The sequence below is a fragment of the Calidris pugnax genome, unplaced genomic scaffold, assembly GCF_001431845.1.
Source record: "Calidris pugnax isolate Ruff unplaced genomic scaffold, ASM143184v1 scaffold13, whole genome shotgun sequence".
NCBI classification, from domain to species: Eukaryota; Metazoa; Chordata; class Aves; order Charadriiformes; family Scolopacidae; genus Calidris; species Calidris pugnax.
The window spans coordinates 4,246,907-4,264,502 of record NW_015090810.1 but is presented as its reverse complement, the minus strand read 5'-3'; the positions used below and the strand labels follow the sequence as shown (position 1 = coordinate 4,264,502).

Sequence of the window (17,596 nt, the reverse complement as noted above, 5' to 3'; positions counted from 1 at the left end):
CTCATTGTCTGCCTATAGAAGAGGTAAAAATGACAACTTACAGCGCACCATTTGTAATAAGCTTTAAAACTCGTTTAATCCTGTCCTAAATCAAGCAGTGGCTTGGTCTCTTCCTGATGGGTAAGAGTTTGATATGAAGCCATCTCTGCCAGACCCACACCATTACTAACTGCAGAGTGCACCTCCCCCCACAAATCTATGTATTCATTACTGCAACTTCAGCCTTTATCACCTTGAAAGGGGAAAATAACCCATTCCACATGCACTGGATTTTGAAGCAAGACATGCTAGCGAAATGTTACCACAATTAAATGGAATGAAATCTTGAAAATTATTTTGCCTTCTGAAATATTGATTATACCAGGCTTTATCATTAGAAGACAGAATCCTATAGAAAATTATTCTATTGCCATTCTCTTATTGGTCTTTGTAATACAGACTTCACACTTAAAATTATATTATCTCCTTACTTTATTAAACTCCTAGACTTCTGAAGTAATAATCATGTAGCTTGTAGTTTCCTTGGTCTTCAGTTAGAATACAAGATGTCAAATTCAGTTTCTTGTTTTAAATCTAAAATACCTTTAGGTGCCTTGTAGTTTTTGGAAATTTAGAAAAGTATTTTCCCAATGAAAAATGTTATCGCCATTTTTATCAGCTATAGAGTAGCTCTAAGCTGTCTGATGTGAAAATGGCTCTGATATCGGGCAGCAGTAAATTCACTCAACTTGTGATGCTTGGATACTTGAGACCAGGATCTCTTAGATCTGTAAGTTCAAGTGCAGGCCTCCAGCTGGTATGGGAGGTCAGACCTTTAGCGTGTGTAGTAAATAGGCTTTGTTGTCAGTACATGATCACTTGTGTTTGCCTAAAATAATATGTGCAGTGGAAAATTCCAAATGACTGTGTGTGCAGGATGCACCCCATCTGCCAGTGAAATCTGCCCACTGGTTGCAGGATAGATGACTTGATTAGTGTCAGGAGGACAAACTCGATGAGGATGTGAGTACAAACTCACAGCTGTTTCATCTCCTCTTTAGAGTCACATAATCTCCTCCTCTCCTAAACTCTGATTTCTCTGTTCTATTCTAAGTGCTTTAGTATGGGAGGTGCCTGACCTCCAGAGTGCAGAGTGCTTTGGCAACTGGGAGGATGAAGCTTGGCATGAGGATCATCAGCTCATTGCAGGTCAGTTAGTTCCTACAGCATTTTAGAAAGTGTTCCTGGCCATAAGTAGGTCTCTGTTCAGTGTCATACCATGGGTTTAGTACACATGGCACAGAAAGCAGAGGGCAGAATATTCTAACTCAGCTTCCTAAACGTGCTTTCTTTTCCCTACAATTAATTTATTAAATGGGGAGAAGCAGAAAAGAGGAGTAACCTCTATTCCAGACCACTTTTTTCTTCTTTTCCAGCATAAAAATGTGTTTTAAACATGCATTTTTAAATATGAACATCTCTCATGTCAATGAATTTTGCATAATTACATGATGCAATGTGCCCAGTGAAAAAGGGCAAACTTTAAACATTAATAACTTTATTATTCTTGCAGTAGATTTCAGAGTATAAAAATTGCATAAATACAATGCAAATTCCTAGTGATCAGTGGATAAATTATACGTATACCACTAACATTTTTAAACTGACATAATGTAAAACCTATTCAGTGACTCCTTTAATGTGTTCAAAAATTGTGTTAGCCTTTATGATGAAATTAGTGTGAACTATGGAGAAATGCAGCCCAAGATGTTTTAAAGAAAATTCGGAAAAAAACCCCAAAAAACATGTTTTTGCAGTGGATATTTTTACATTACAAAAAGAAAAATGTGCTAAAGCAGATAGGACAATACCATGTTCTGGCTGTACTATGCAGTGATCCTTGCTCACGGCAGGTAGAGAAGACCTCGTGTTGGATGATTAGCTCACCTGCCATGCTGGGAATGAAGGTGTATGCTAGCATCTATCAGTAAAATCATGGTGTCCCTGCTTTCTTTCTGTCCTCCCACTTCTAGTTTGTAGTCAGAGATGGTCACGCAACTTCAGGGAGTCAAGTTAGAAGTTATGCAATACGTCATCGCTTACTGCGATGTATGCTAACCTCTGTTATTTTACTTCGCAGTAAGCTTCATCGGCTGCTTTACTTCACTGTATTGGTTGCCTGAATATATGCATTTAGTGACATTTGAGTGCCCTGCCTGACCTCCTGCTGCTGGTCTACCAGGATGTGGATCATCTTTGCAGCCTGTGTCATACCTGCTGGCCTTGGGCAGATATCTCAGACATAATCTGAGGGAGCTGAATTGAACCGCTCTTCTTCATCTTCAGATGAAAGCAGAGCAGGCTTGAACTCTCTAATTCAGTTGCTTGTAATCATTTAACAATCCCTGCAGCCTCTTTGAAATAATGACAGGAGACAGTCTGCACAGGTTGCAAGCTGCAGTACTGAGAATAGAAATGTATATGTTCTTCCATGCTCGTCTCCAGTGTCAGTGCTAGCAACAAACCAGCTCTGACTGCTTCACGATGGTCTGTGATTCTCTGTCTAAGGCAGGGTACACAGTTATTTTGTTGTTGCAACTTTATTTATTGGGGTCCTAGCAACATATGAAATGCAGTAAGTTGCAAAGTGGAGGGGAAGTAGGGCACTTGACAGTGTATGGGGGACATCCATGAGAGGTCAGGGAATTACTGCTGGGCACATGTATATATGATTCTTGTTACAAAGCCAGATACCCCGAGGATGGGGGAAAATGGGCTGAGGACATGTAGTTGTGTGCTGCATTATTACATGCTGTTATTTTGGATCAGGGGTATTTTGAATGGAAGGTGTTGATCATTTCCAAATATCTACTACATACTTTCTACATAACGCCTATTATCATGTAAGAATTAGCTGAAGCACTGATCAAAGAAAGAATGTTTTATTTTGCTCATAAAACTTCTTGCCTTCAGCGAAGGGTAAGCAAACACTTAAGCTATTTCCTGAATAAGATTGCTGTCCTGAAGTGGAACCAAAACAACTGAATGTTACGACTGGGAGCTAGGAATCACTGTCTTTATGCTCTTTTTCTGTTCCCCTGCTCTTTTAGTTTATTCTGCTCTTTATATACTGCAAATTCTGTAATAATCCGTTGCATCCATGGGAGGATGCATCACTGATTAGTGAAGTTCTGTTTTGGAGGGGAGATTTGTTAGCAGGAAATTCTTGCAGTTCTCAGATGATCACCAGCTGTTCCAAATGCATTTTGTAACATAATTATACAGGATAACCAAAAAATACTGGCCTCTCCAAAGAATAATTTCCAGCAAGGACAAAAGTCTGTTCTTAGCTGATACTGCGGGTTTTGAGCTATGGTTCCTCTCCTAAAGAGACAGGGCAAAGGTTGACATCATTTAGGTGCTGGCAGGTGCTTGGACAACACGGTTTCAGGTGACACTGTCAGACCAAAAGTTTCAATTTTTGACTGATTTTTTCATCCATGCTCACTTAAAAATCTGCAAAATAATATTATGTATCAAGTAGGTTGATAAAATATGTTGCTTGTCTTTAAAGTATTTCCGTGTATTTTCTGTATTCAATACAGTTAAAAGCACTGTGGCCAAATTATTTAGAGTTCAGCTTTAATGCTTTAAATTTGTGGTTCCAGAGTGCCTGCCCTCAGCTTTCTCTACGCAGGCCATCAGTGTCAAGCTATTGCTGCAAGCTCCTATAACCTGGAAAAGTTTGTAATAACGGGATATTGTGGATTCTGTGGGGTTTTGGATAGAACACATGCTAAACAAAAATGTGATTTTTAATTAATCTAACCAGTGCTTCCAGCCATGCTTTTCTTCAGAGCATCAGGCTGTGCCTGACATACCATTTTCTCACTACTTTTTGCTAGTCTTTTGCCAGTTAATTCATGTGAGCTGTGCTAAGCTTCTCTACAAGAATTCAACAAAATTCAGCTGTAGTTAACTTTTCTCCATATTCAACTGTGACTAGAAAGCATACATGAGCTGCAGCAGTAAGTTTAAATGCCCAGCTTTATGTTAAAAGAATGGTATTAATATTTTAACATTCTGAAGAAGAAAGCAGTTATTAATATCACCCAAAGACATTACTAAAATTGTTCTCTTTTTGGATTTCAAGATTACCATCTGTGTAGCATCAGTAACAGATGTTCTTTTCACCAGAAAAATGTACATGAAAGCAAGGACAATATGCTTGTGTAGGCTATTGGATGTAAAGAATGTTGTAGAAGTAATGGAAGAATAGAGAGCAAAGTAGACAGTGTGTTTTGTTGTAACGGTATCTGGAGAAACTATTATGCTCCTAGCTGAACCAGAAGCCTCAGTAGTGGAGGTTTGCTCAAATGGATTCTTTGATAAAGCAATTCCAGTTTTATGAAAAATATGTTTTTTCAGAATTTTGCATTTCACATTTTCCTTGATTTTTATTTGTTTGTTTGTGGGTTGTTATTTTTCCTTAATTCATACAACTCCCATGAGATGTCCATGCTTTGTAAATTAAAAGAAAATTGTTCGGGGAAGATACCCTAAAAATGGATGAGTATAAAACTGGAAACAGTTTCCAGAGTGTTTCGGTTTCAGAGATCACTTACTCTATTCTTATACCTCTGCTAAATCAAAGTGTAATATGTAACAAATTGTCATAACTCCATTTTGTTTTGCCAGCTTTGTGCAGTGGTATCTTTATCTTTGATTTGCAATTAAGGATTCTTTTATAAAGGCTGACATTGGCTTGCACAAGTTTTCCTGATTTAAAAAAAAAATCATTAACGGTTTCTTGTCCCTCTCTTTTCTTTTCAGCATGAATCTATTAGTGCAGGTAACATTCTCTAAACCTTTGTATCCCCTCCTGTTACCTTCCCAGGTTACAGAATGGCCAATAGGAAACCAGGGTTTGCTGTATGACCGCAACTGGATGATTGTAAACCAGAACGGAGTCTGCATGACTCAGAAGCAGGAGCCAAGGTTGTGTCTTGTAAATCCCTCAATTGATCTGGAGCGAAAAATTATGGTCATTCAGGCAGAAGGTTAGTAATCCATTTCTCCCCTTCGTTATTGGCACCAAACTTCTAGGCAGAAACACCTGGATGCACCCAACAAACTACTGAAAGCTGTGTATGATTACTGACTTCAGGGCCAAATTCTGCTGCCAGCTGTGGGCAAAGAAAGCCCCGGCTGTGATATACAGCCCTGGGTAGTTTCCTACCTTGTTGTTGGGATGGGCAAAGAGTAGGCAGAGATGTCCTATGTGCAATCATGAAGTGGATGCTCCAGGAAAGAGTAATGAATTGACAGATGTGGAAATTTAGTGACTAGTGCATCTCTCTGCATCATGACGCCTCTGGGGACTGTTATTGCTGCAAAGGTAAAGGAATAGGAGTCTAACATCAAACACCCTGCCCAAAAACCTTCCCATCTTTTGGATCTCCTCCTCCTTCCAGCTGTGGGACTAGAAGGGTAGAGTCTTCAGTGGAAATCAGTAGGAATTAAAATTAGGACCAGACATTATTTAGCTCAGTTAAATACTTGCACTCACAGGTGAGTATTTAATGATGTTTGTGCTGCTTTGGATTCCTCAAAACCTTTTTTATTCTCTGCTGAGGGGAAAAAAAGAAAAAAACTTATGGCAAGTATTACAGAAAGGTCTTTGCTACTTGGGGCTGCAAATTATTTATTTTGCTAACAGTGCTATTAGCACTGAATGCTGGAACAGGTTTGCGTTCCACAAAAGTCGTTATTAATGCCAAGTTTGCATGGGGTTGAATGGTGTTCGTCATTTCCCTGGGGTCTAGCATTTACTCAGCCTGTATGCCTTAAACATCAATAATGTATGTGCCCACATTTTCAGCAGTTAGAGCAAAACAAGGGAATCTATATTCAGATTTTTCACCCTTTACTAGAAATCTGTATGAGTGGTTCTTAACTACAGTCTCCTTTCTGTTTGTACAATGCAGTTGTTGTCCTTTCCAGCTGTCTGAGCACCCTTCATAAAATTAAACCTGACCAGTTGATTTCTTTTATCTGGAGCAGGTTTGTCAAATGTACATTTGGGTACTTCCACTAGTGTCATGTGATTTTTTGTGTGTGTTTCAGATTCCAAACACAATCTGGTCTCTTCTTAGGGATTCCAGACTGGCTCATTGGCACAAACACTGTTAATATGCATTCTTGCCTCTATATAACCTTTCTTTGAAAAAAATATTGTTAACTCACTTCAGTTCCATGTGGAGTACCTTACACCTCACATTTTTGTACTACAGTTGCACAGACAGCCTTCTCTCACAATATTTAAATTACCAAGTGCTTCAGAACTAATTATTTCTAGTAATGCAGTTCCTTTCCATCTTCCTTTCTGCTTGCAGATATAGTGTGACAGCAGGCTACTTCTTGCTTGCAGATACAGTGTAAAGTCTTGTCCAAACCTTTTCCATTTATCCATTTCCAGAGGTTCAGCCCTGTTGGGCCTTTTGATTGCTTCATTTCACTCTTCTGAGTATGTTCTTCATTTTTTTCCTTGCTAGTACCACATTGTTCAGACAAGTGCATATCCATTAGTACGTTTGCCTGTCAATAATACCTGCGCTGACATACTTCAGTGAGTCAGGAACAAGTTTTCTCAGACAAAAATGACAGTCAAGGCACCCATTTCTCACTGAGATTTAAAATCTCTTGCCAGAGTTAGTGCCAGGCTGAAATTCACCTTTAAATCCTATGTTTTATGTTGTGTCATGTTTGGAGTTTTCACTGTCATTCAACTTGCTTCCCATGACAGTGAGAACCATTTCCACCCAGAAGTGATTGACCAATGGATTGACTATGGATGATTTTTCTGACCAAAAGTGATTGATCAGATCTCCAGTGTGCTCTAGCAGAATCATGGTTGGCATTTATTTATAGCCTGCTTTAGTACAGCCAGCATGTAACAGTAGAGTAATTTTATTATTTGTGTAATGACTCTAGATACCGATAATCTTTGTCCATAAGGTGGATTGGGCCCTCTCTTTGTAATAGTCCAGCTATTTTTCACTCTTGTAGTGTACTTGCAAACTGTGGTATTTTTTTAATGCTTGACAGTGAAATAATGGCTCTCATTTGCTTGGGGAGACTATTCCAGAGGTTACTGCTCATAAGGCACCACAGTGATGGGAACACATACGAACCAGCAGGGTAAGACTGAGCAAATAAATCTGCAGGAAGTTGTTCCAATATTTATTCTGTTTTCTTTCATCTTACCTGCAGTCTAAATGCATGATTTTTTTGCATTCATTTTTAATTTTTTTCTTTTATCCTTTTACATACATGGGTCATTGATATATATTCCACGAAATTAATTTCGTGGCAGACAAATATATTTAGTTTTGTTTTTTTTTTTAATTTCTTATTTATTTTTTTGTCAGAGTAAGGTTGATGGTTGGACTAGATGATCTTTAAGGTCCCTTCCAACATAGACGATTCTATGATTCTATTCTGTGATTCTAAATTTAAGTTAATTTGTTGACTCTTTCCATGAAAATCCCATGTTAATCACTGTTGCTTTTGTCACCACTCTCTCCAGCCTCTCAGTAGACTGATGCTAACATAGGACCTGAAGCTCAATGCCATGTATGTAGCTGGAGCAGGGATCAGTGCAGCGGGGAGCAGTAGCCCTCTGATGAGCCAGGATGGTTGTTGTGCAGCTGAGAGCCTTCACTGGCTGACGCCGTGGCTAATGGTATTTCAGATGTGTAGCACTTAGCCTACTGGCCACGGCTACCTCTAAGTCTCTTCCAGCTTTGTTGCTTTGTGGGTTTCTCTCTGCCACTGGATGCCCCCCACCCAAACTGCCTACATGCATCTTTCCAAGATGAGTTTCGTTTCCTCCAACCCCCTCTCTCCTCACCCTGCCCTCACAGTCCCTGGGCAGAGTTGCTCTATTCTTCTCTATGCGATGGGGACATACCTGATGGTGAGGAGTGGTTGAGGGAGGCACCAGCGGTGAAAAAAAAGAGAGACAAAACCTTTGAGCTGCACATTACTGAATCCTGCTGCTCCAGTGAATGTGAAAACCCAGCAGCTCCCAGCTGACCGGGTGATAACTGCAGTAAGTGAGCTGCCTTCCCCCTGCCCCTCTGCAAGGGGGCTGTAACCACTCTGCTTTCTCTACCAGTTTCTCTGCTATCATCTGCGCTTTCCTCATTGTGAGAGCAGGCTGTGGCAGTCATCTCCATACAGATCACCCTTTGCTGTCTGGAGGTGTCTCTCTCCCATAGAGAGAGCCTAAGGCAACCGTGCTGCTGGATTAGGTGCCTCTGGTAAGTGCCTAAAGCCAAGTGGGGAGAATCCCACATAGCTGAAGTATGTGGCCTTCTTAAACAACATTTTGCTGTTACGTTATTAAATTATGGTGAAGACTTTATCTGTGTCACTTTTAAAACATAATGAGTCTGTTCTCTCTCCCCCTCCAGGCACCTGCTTTCCTCTCCCTCTAGAAATTTTCATTAGTGGAAAATTTGCTTATGGCTATTTTATTTCAATATGGTTTAATACTCTCTGTCTTCTCTGTCCAACAAAATAAAATTGTCAGCATGATTTAGTGTAACTACTTTAATACCCTTTGCTGAATCCTCCATGTGCTGAGACACTACTTCATGTTCTTTCTTTAACCCCTGCGCATTGGGTGTCTCCGTAGCCTGCCTAACAACCATCCTTGGATGGGCAGATCCTCTGTCTGACTGACCCAGCTGTGCAATCCTGCTGCCACTGTGGGTATCAAGAACATCAGACTGGGTCTCTAGACAAGGCCAAAACTGTGTGAAGGCTTGGGATCTTTTCTTGGCATGCCTGAAAAATTAGTTGGCTTGCATGGCAGCTGGGGAGCGCTGAGTATTCCTCTGATCCCTGAGGAAGCGGGTAAGAGCAGAGGGAGAGGAAGAAGTGCTCCCTCTGTGCTTAGTCTCTCACTGGCTGTACTTTACTTCGGTAGAGGGGAGGAGACTTTAATTCTGAGAAACTGCATTTCTGAATTTTGTCAGAATTATTTTCTAAGGCTATGTGGCTGTTAACAGGCATTTCCTATTCTTTTTGACATGAAGAGTATAACTAACCCTTGCTATCACAGGACCCACTGAGAAAAACAGTGTAACCTCCTGGTGCAGGAAGACAGCTTTTTATATCTCAACTGAAGCAGTTAATGGTTAAGCTCCCAGCAACTTAAAACTGGGCAGAAGCAAGTACATTTATTTCTAGAAGGTATATTAACTCCATTGGGAATCAAGGGAAATCTTCTTGTCCTGCTCCATCAAATATATGCAGGCACAGATTACCCTGGGCTTGTTCTTGAACAACGTAAAAGTAAGCCAAACAGAATTTAGCTGAGGATACATTTCTGTAGAAGACTAATTTCTCTCTTTCCATTTTAGCTAACAATCAGTATTACTCTGGCAAGTTGGACGTTAGTTTACCGCTGCATAGAGGGACAAATTTTGAATGTTTTAAAGGCCCTTTAAAATGTTGGAGTAGAAAAACAAAACCGAGCAACTAATTACACTTTATGGAGTTTATTGTGCCTTCAAATAGTCATGTGTTACTGCCAGTAAAAATAATGGGAATTAAGTGCATACACTGATGAAAGAATATACATGAATAGTTTATATTTCAGTCTATTGAAATAACAGACCTCTAATTTTTCTCATTGACTGAAAATAGGAGCTATAAAGACAAGAACATTTTTTTATATTAATACTGTGAGCACATCTGTGAATTTTATTATCAAGTAAATGACCATGGAGAATGACAGCTTTTACATTTTAGTAAATGGCAATATTCTGCTTTATATTTTGCCTTAAGATAGAATAAAATTGTAATTAACAATGTTTAACTGACCTAAACATCACTGTAAAATGTGTATTGTTCAATAAAAATGTGATACACTTGCTGGTGTATAAAAGCAGGGCTTTTTAAAGCCCTGAGACTCTATTTTAAGAAATTTTGAGAGTATGCCTTGCTTAGAAAGTATTTTTTAAAGATATAATAGCTAAGGATGCATACAGGACAAAACCTTTCAAAGTCTTCCAGAAGGAATGATGCTAATGTATAATTTTTTTAAAGTACAAGAGCATTAGTTCCAGTTTATAAGATGATAGCATCAGCTTCTTTTTCAGGTTGTTGCAAGCAGGTTTATTATGTACATTTTGCATTCCTCTACCTGAACCTAGCTTTTCCTCCTCTGTCTTTTCTTCTGAAGTATACTAACATCATTAGCTAAAAAAGGAGGAGATGTCTTTCTGTACTGACAACTTGTGTGGAACAGAGTTGATAGTTGTGATACAGTGAATCTGTACTACATTTCATTATTCTTCAGAAGGAAATAAACCAATTTGGTTTCACCATATCACAGGGCATGTAGAGCTTGATTCTTATTTGTACTACAATAATATAAACAGGAAGCAATGAGTGAAATTGATACATAGCTGGGCTATAGGAGATCAGTCTTTACTGGTTTATGTTGCAGTATAATGGAAGAGTTGGATTCATTGCAGCCATGCAGTAAAACCCTTTGTTCATCGTTTCAGATTATTGCTTTCAATTAACAGAAAGGAAAACAGTACAGCTTTTCTTTTAGTTCTAGTAAGCCACAGTAGCCTTTCCATCTCTGTGGCTCGTTCTGTTCAAGATAAGAAAACTATGGAAGAAACTGTTAACATAGATCATTACCAGGAATTCCTCATCTGGTTTAAACTTAGAGATGGATTGATGGGAATACTTCTCTCATTAGTGGTCTCTATGCATATTGTCTTTAAACTATTGTAGTTTTATAACACATTATATTTCTTTCCTTGAAGAGGCTGTGCTTATTTTTTCTCTCCCCTTGCCCCCTTTCAACTTCCTGATCACTCCATCTCACCACTCCAAACAACCCCAACCCAACAGTGGTTAACCTTATCTCCTGATTTGCTCGTGGGGGCACAACAGTGATAAACTCATCCTTTCAACAGAAACCGTGACTGAGGCAGTAATTCTGTGCCAGTTTGGTTGCCCAAGATACGCAGAGAATGAAGTTACTCAAAGCTGAAATTGTATATTCCTTAATGTGGTTTGGGTACCAAGGTCACCTGCAGCCTTTGCTCTTTGCTTTATCATTTGGAGCCACCTGCAGGCAGATAGTATAATTCTAGCAAAAAGAAAGGATTTTTGTTACATGCTATTTGGGAAGCTGCTATGATTGTGAACAGGTGTAAAAGTAAGAACCTTTTTCATGACCCTATCTTTCTGCATAATTTTTTTTTTTAAAAAAAAACATTGTTTGCTCTCTGCCCATCTAGGCATGGACCCAATATCTGTATCACTAGAAGAAAATACTGGAAAAGAGGCTGTGATCTGTGAGAGTAAAGTCTGTTCTCACAGGTGAGTGAGAGCAGAGAGAAATTGAAGCTGAAAATCACTGTAATGATTAGATGGATACACAGGGCCAAAAGTCCTTGAAAAAATGGGGGAGGGTGGAAAGCAATGTATGACTTAGTGGACCGGGAGAAGACAGATTTAGATAGATAATTTTGGCATGCCCAGCATTCCTAGTAGAAAACACTAAAAAATAGTAAAAATTAGAAAAGGGGAGAAAGATGGTGCAAAGAGACTGTGATGACTTGGCACTGACTTGAATAAGGGAGATCTTTGTTTTACTTGCTTGAATGAAGAGAAACAGAAAAGGTGTCCCCAGTTTCTTCTGAATGCCAACTGGGGGCCTCAGCAGGACTCTAGGATTCAGTGCCTTCATTAGACAGTAATGATGCTGGCAACTTTGACCACTTCATGCTGCGTGGATTCAAAATTGCTGGAACCCACTGAGGCTGTAAACAGCTTTCCATATTTACAACCCTTTTTAATTTTGTTTTGACCACCCATGTTCATCAGTGTCCCTTTAACAGTCCTGGGAAGATTGCAGGTGAGTATGTGAAATAGCATTAACTCTAATCAAGAGACATACCACTTCAGTGAAATATAACATTATGCATAAATTAATTTCCTATCAGTGAACTTAAGTGTTTATCCATCATATTTTCTAAGTACTTCCCAGTCTCATTAAGTTTTCTGAGTGGCAGTGGATCAAGTGCCTTCCTAAAGTACATTTGCATTATCTACTATGTTTCTTTTCACTGTTTTCAATGTCTCTTGTTAAGTCCAACTAAAACAGCCATTCACAGATTCACGTCTTCTTTTAACCAAGGTATACTAATTCTTTGTAACCCTCTACATTTGCTTCTCTGAGGGTAACACATAAACAAACCAGCAGAAGACCTGGCCATTTTCCCCATGGAGATATGCAGGAAATGATCTTCTCCTTCTTTTCTCCTAGCTATTCATGTGATAAAGAGGATCCTTTTCTCAGAAGTGTATTTTCCTCAGGTAGTGGAATTCACCCAAGAGTCATTTGTTTTAACCATCTGTCTCACTTCCCTTTGTGTTGACTCATCCTTAGCCTCCCCATGGTTAGCCCATCTATTACAGAATGCAGAATAGCCTAGGTTATCTTTCTCTCTGTGTGCATATAATTGGCTGCCATATTATTTATTGTACTTTGTCTTTCATGTTAATGACTGTCATTTTTAATGTATGAAATAGGAAATGTTCATGGAAAACAGCTTAGAGTTCTGAGGAGGAAGAAAAGGATAGAATGACAAAGGGGAGATGCAAGACAAACTGCACAGAGTGGACTGTGATTAGCAAATAAACAAGGCAAGCAAATAAGGCAGAATGAGTGTACAATGTTTATGAGGTTCCCAAACTGTTCAGAGATCCAACAGCACTGTTGCCAGGTTCCCCTGTTTCAGGAGAGAAGACTCCAGGGCCAAAAAAATGGAAACAGGAGCAAAAGAGTGCTTTGCAGTAGGACAGGATGTGATTTGTGGTCTGGGGTCTTTTCTGCAAAATCTCTACAGTGAGCAGTGGTAAAAAAAGTCTTTGTTAAAAGGTTTTTGTTCAAAAGAAACTCTTACTGAAGGTATCTTCCACTTATTGATTCTGCTCTCTGATGCTGTGATTTCATCCAGTCCTTAGGTGACTACTCTGAATTTACACTGAGATAGCTGAGAAAAGCACATGATGTAGAATCTGCAAGCAGTCATGTGAGGAAGTTTGATTTCACAGCAGCCATGAAAGTTTAGTGAGCCCAAGTTTCCCTTGTGAAGGAGTTCATAAGTGTTAGCCTTCGTCTCAGCAGGGATTGCCCATCAGCATGTGCTGCTCACATCGGAGAGACAGTATAATGTCTAAGAGTAGGCAGATCCAAGTAGAAGATAGTGATGTTAAGGTTATTGGTGTTGTAGAAGACCCTAAATGCCCAAGGTTGGTGCTGTACTGAAATAGGCAGGGACATGGCCTCCTCTTTGACAGGCCACAATATTAATGAGATCAAAGGAAAGGTATGAAGATCAAAGGAAGTGGTAGAAAAAGACAAAGGCATAGTTAGAAACAAGGTGAACTGAGCCTGTTGTGCGTAAACATATGTATTATATCCCTTGAGATCAATATTCAGACTTCATCTGTCCTTGTTTCTTGTTCTATAAATTACCTAGCTAGAGGGACCAGCTGTAACACACTGAAGCTAAATGACATAATAAGAAGATGAGTGGGGAACTCAAGGCAAACAGCAAGTAAAATCTGAGAGCTAGGCCTCCCTTTATAAATTGCCTGACATGTGCCAAATGAAAGGTAATGCTGACTGATGTAAAGTAATACTCAACAAAAATAAACATAAGCAGAAAATGAGTAAAATTGAACTGCACCAGAAGGACTTTGAATAAGACCTTGATGAGACGATGGCACTTGCTCAGAAAATGGCCTGATGATAAGGGAAAGCAGTTTGAAAACATAGGAGCCTTGGACTACAAAAACTACACAGCAGCATTTGATAAAATACTAAGAATGCTGTGTGTCTCTAACTCAGCCACTGTGACTCAAAAAGGTAAGGAAATAAAAAAGAGGGCAAAAACTTTGATCCTGATTTATACACTATTAAGCCCCAGCAGGCTGCTAGAGGCAATTGGTTCAAGAGAGAATTTAAATACTCCTAGCACCTCTGCTTGGGTGGGAAAAAATATCTGGGGAATTTGTTTCACCTGTTCTGTTACCATGGGAGATTCGTACCTTCTTATCAGCTTTCTCCCTAACACAGTGACCAGCAAGGACACAAGAACTGCTCAGCTCAGCCTATAGAATCTCATGTGGAGTTTCGTCTTTTGGCCCTTTTTTGTTGCCGCAGCATCTGCATCTCATAATACCAGAGTTTTGTTTCAGCTCTAGGACCTCGCTGGCTCAATGCAGCTGTGGTTGGCATCAGTCCAGTCTCAGAGTGGGGAGAGGGATGTGCAGAGCTGCACAACAATCGAAATTCAGAACAACCGCTGAAGAGATATCTAATCCCTGCAGGATTATAAAATCTCTTTGATTTCACTTGTCCTGGATTTCTACCTATGTAACTCAGCTGAACCTACTAAACATTGCGTAAAGCCAAGCCACTTCTCTCAATCCTAGTGCTTAGTTTCTTTTTCTGTGAGGAGCTGTTTTATTGTTTCATACAGCAGATATTTGCCATGCAGATCAGCTTCTTTGGCTGGATAGGACAAAATGGTAAGCGTAGGACCACTGCTACCTCACTTTACTTACTACAGGAATCCTGCCTAGATCAGCATAAGAATTTGCATTCCTCTTACCTGTTTATGCCATTTAAAAAGTTAGGTGTTAGTCAAATCTCCTTTTGAAGTCAATAGAGTTAAACACTCCCAGAGTGAGAGTCATCCCATCCTGAGGTCTAACACAGATGGGAACGACTTACCTCTTTCCATTATCTGTGGAGGGAACCCATATAACTAATTTAAGATTGAAGTTAAGATTATTCGGAGCTGAGGAATCTAACGGCAAATAGGATCACTTCCCTGTGGTCTGATCTGTGCCCTGCCTGAACCAAGAGAAATGATCTCAGAATCCTTCTTGGAGATCTTACATCCAGGTAAAGAAGGTACATCTATTGCCAGCCTTGCATAACTTACTAGACAATTCACTAGTAATGGAAACCATCTTTAGAGAGAGAGATACTTGGGCTCTGCTAGTGGAGCTATGTTTGAATGTGGAGAGTCTGTACTAACACAAATTAATTAAGGGAATTAACATCATTGCATCTGATGGGATCATAAAAATTATATACAGTGGGGTAAGCTTAAATTCAACTCAGATTAATCCTCTTTGTTTTAGTAAAAAGTACAGACCAGAGAATAACTTTTTCATAATTCTGTATTGTAATATTGTAATATGGACTACCAGTTACTGTACTTCAGAGTCAGTGTCTTGAGCAGTACAATTATTTTACCCTTTATTCCACAGTAATTTTCTGTATAAAACTAAATTAGATCTCGTGAATATTAACTTCAAGACTAACAGAGTAAAGCTGAGGAAATTGGGAGATAAAATTATGCAGAGCTTCACATCTCTGTTTTATCACTCATCAGAGAATACAGATTCTGTATTTTATATTGGAAGAAGCTGAAAAAACATCTTCACAATTCATCTTCAGTTTTGCAAATTAATTTTTGGGTAATCAAATTTTGCCATTTTCTCATGATAGGGTAAGAACATATGACTGTGGAGAAAGTATTGCTGGCTGGTTCTCTTTGTTTCTTGGTCGTCCGTGTCGCTTGATAAGACAAAGTTCAGACGTGAAAAACAGGTCATATCAGAAAAATACAAAAGGTATGTTGTAATTTTTAAAAATATTTGTGATTCTGCACTTAGTAAACATCAGGCTTGTGGACTTCATACTGACTAATTACCTTGATAAAGGGTGAAAGAATTATTCAGTATTGATGTAGCAAGTTTCGAAGAGTGCATTTATATCCAAACTGTGTTTATGCTGCCCTTCTACTTGTTACATTTTGTGAAAATGTAGAGATACACCAGTCTGCGTTTTTTTTATCATCATGACCGTGATTTTGTTTGGAAGCTCAATGATCATTTTGAAAAATGATCATGCAAAATCCATAAACAAAGAATTTATTCTTAGACTAAATTTCATTATAAAAAGAATCAAATGGAAAGAGCATAAAAAATACATATATTTTGCTCAGGTGAATTGTTTTACAAATTTGGTAAAAAACTTAACTCTACCTCAGTTTCTAAATGCATTGCTTCATTGTAATTTAGAGGTTTGAGGGGATTCTTGGAATCTTTCCTTAGTGTCTGGAGCCGAATTAATAATTTTTTAATGAGAATGAATAAGAGGTCAAAGGAAAGATGAGGTGAAATTACTAGTATAATCTTCCTGATTTTTAACGATCACTTTAGAATGTTGGACTCATTCTTTTAGGTCTGGCATCTGCTACAAACATCTCACTCTCTCTTGTCAATGAAGCACAATACCTCCTAATAAATGTAGCAAGCATTCTGGAGCTGAAAGAACATATTTCTGCAAGGTAAGATCCTTCTGTCTCCAAATGTCTCTCAGCAGTCTTGGATTCCAGATGCTGATATAACTGTTTTATCTAGAAATTTAGAGATAGTTACTTTTCAATGTTCAACCGATATATAGGTACTAAACTGGTATGATTACCGATTCCTGTATGACTTCTGAAAAATTGGATTAAATGCTTGAATATAATCTTTCTGTCAGTCATCTTTAGGAAAACTTAAACAAAATTCTTGTCAAATGATTTGGTGGCTGGAGACTGTTGGGAAACAGCCAACTTCTGTTTGTAGGGAGAACAAGGATAATTAGGTTTTCACAACATAAATAATCTGGCAGGTGAAAGTACAAAATCTTGCTACTTGCTGAACTATTTCTTTCCTGTGGGAAGGATTAAAATTTATAGCAAACATTCACAACAGACATATTTTAGAACTACTTGCAGGACTGGATTCATTTCATTTCTTAATTGAATTTGGCTATACTGGTACAAAAGTGGGAGCTACAAGCAGCAAATGAAACATTGAGCCAGCCCACAGTTCAAAGATAAGGAACACATTGCCAACTAAATTTTCATATGCTTACAACAGAAGGTTGTTCTTTCTTGATTATAAGTAGGACAGACTCAAATTCCATAGAAAATCTGCCCTCAAGGCCTCCATCATAGCTGTGCATCCCACAGCCCCAGCATTTGTCTCTGAGCCTCCTTTTCCTGTCTCACTAAACTTCTCTGCCTCTGCTTGGAGCCATCTCTCTCCTCTTAGTCACCCACCAAACACGCCCCCTGTATTGAAATGTTTTGAATAGAGGAGGAATATACATATATATGTAGCTGTAGAAGGATATGTATACAACTTCAGGATTTAAAACCGGTGACTGAATGAGGCATCACTACAGATCACTGGAGCTTGTATAGCCTGAGGGTTTTCTCTCTTTAGGAGAAGTCAGTTGGGCAATTTTAGCGTATCATGGCAGTGCTTCTCTGGGAGAAATGACTGGAAAAGGTTTTAATCAGTCCATCTCTCAGCTGTTTTGACTACCCTTTCTCAGTGACAGTTAATGCCGTCTTTTTAGCCTTGACTGGTTCTGTTACATCTCCTTGGGAGAAAATCACTTTCAGGAATCCCTTACTGAGACTAGGTTTTTTCTGTGATG

The 17,596-nt window shown here is 39.0% G+C and overlaps 1 protein-coding gene across 1 annotated transcript in view; it reads left to right on the top strand.

The window, feature by feature from the left end:
* Nucleotides 1–17,596, top strand: part of MOCOS (molybdenum cofactor sulfurase) — a 206,320-nt gene that overhangs the window by 175,450 nt on the left and 13,274 nt on the right. Inside the window, exons 10-13 of the mRNA XM_014938434.1 lie at nucleotides 4,877–5,039; nucleotides 11,313–11,394; nucleotides 15,608–15,732; nucleotides 16,346–16,451. Of these exons, the coding sequence (XP_014793920.1) occupies nucleotides 4,877–5,039; nucleotides 11,313–11,394; nucleotides 15,608–15,732; nucleotides 16,346–16,451 (476 nt within the window). The remainder of the gene's footprint in view (nucleotides 1–4,876; nucleotides 5,040–11,312; nucleotides 11,395–15,607; nucleotides 15,733–16,345; nucleotides 16,452–17,596) is intronic.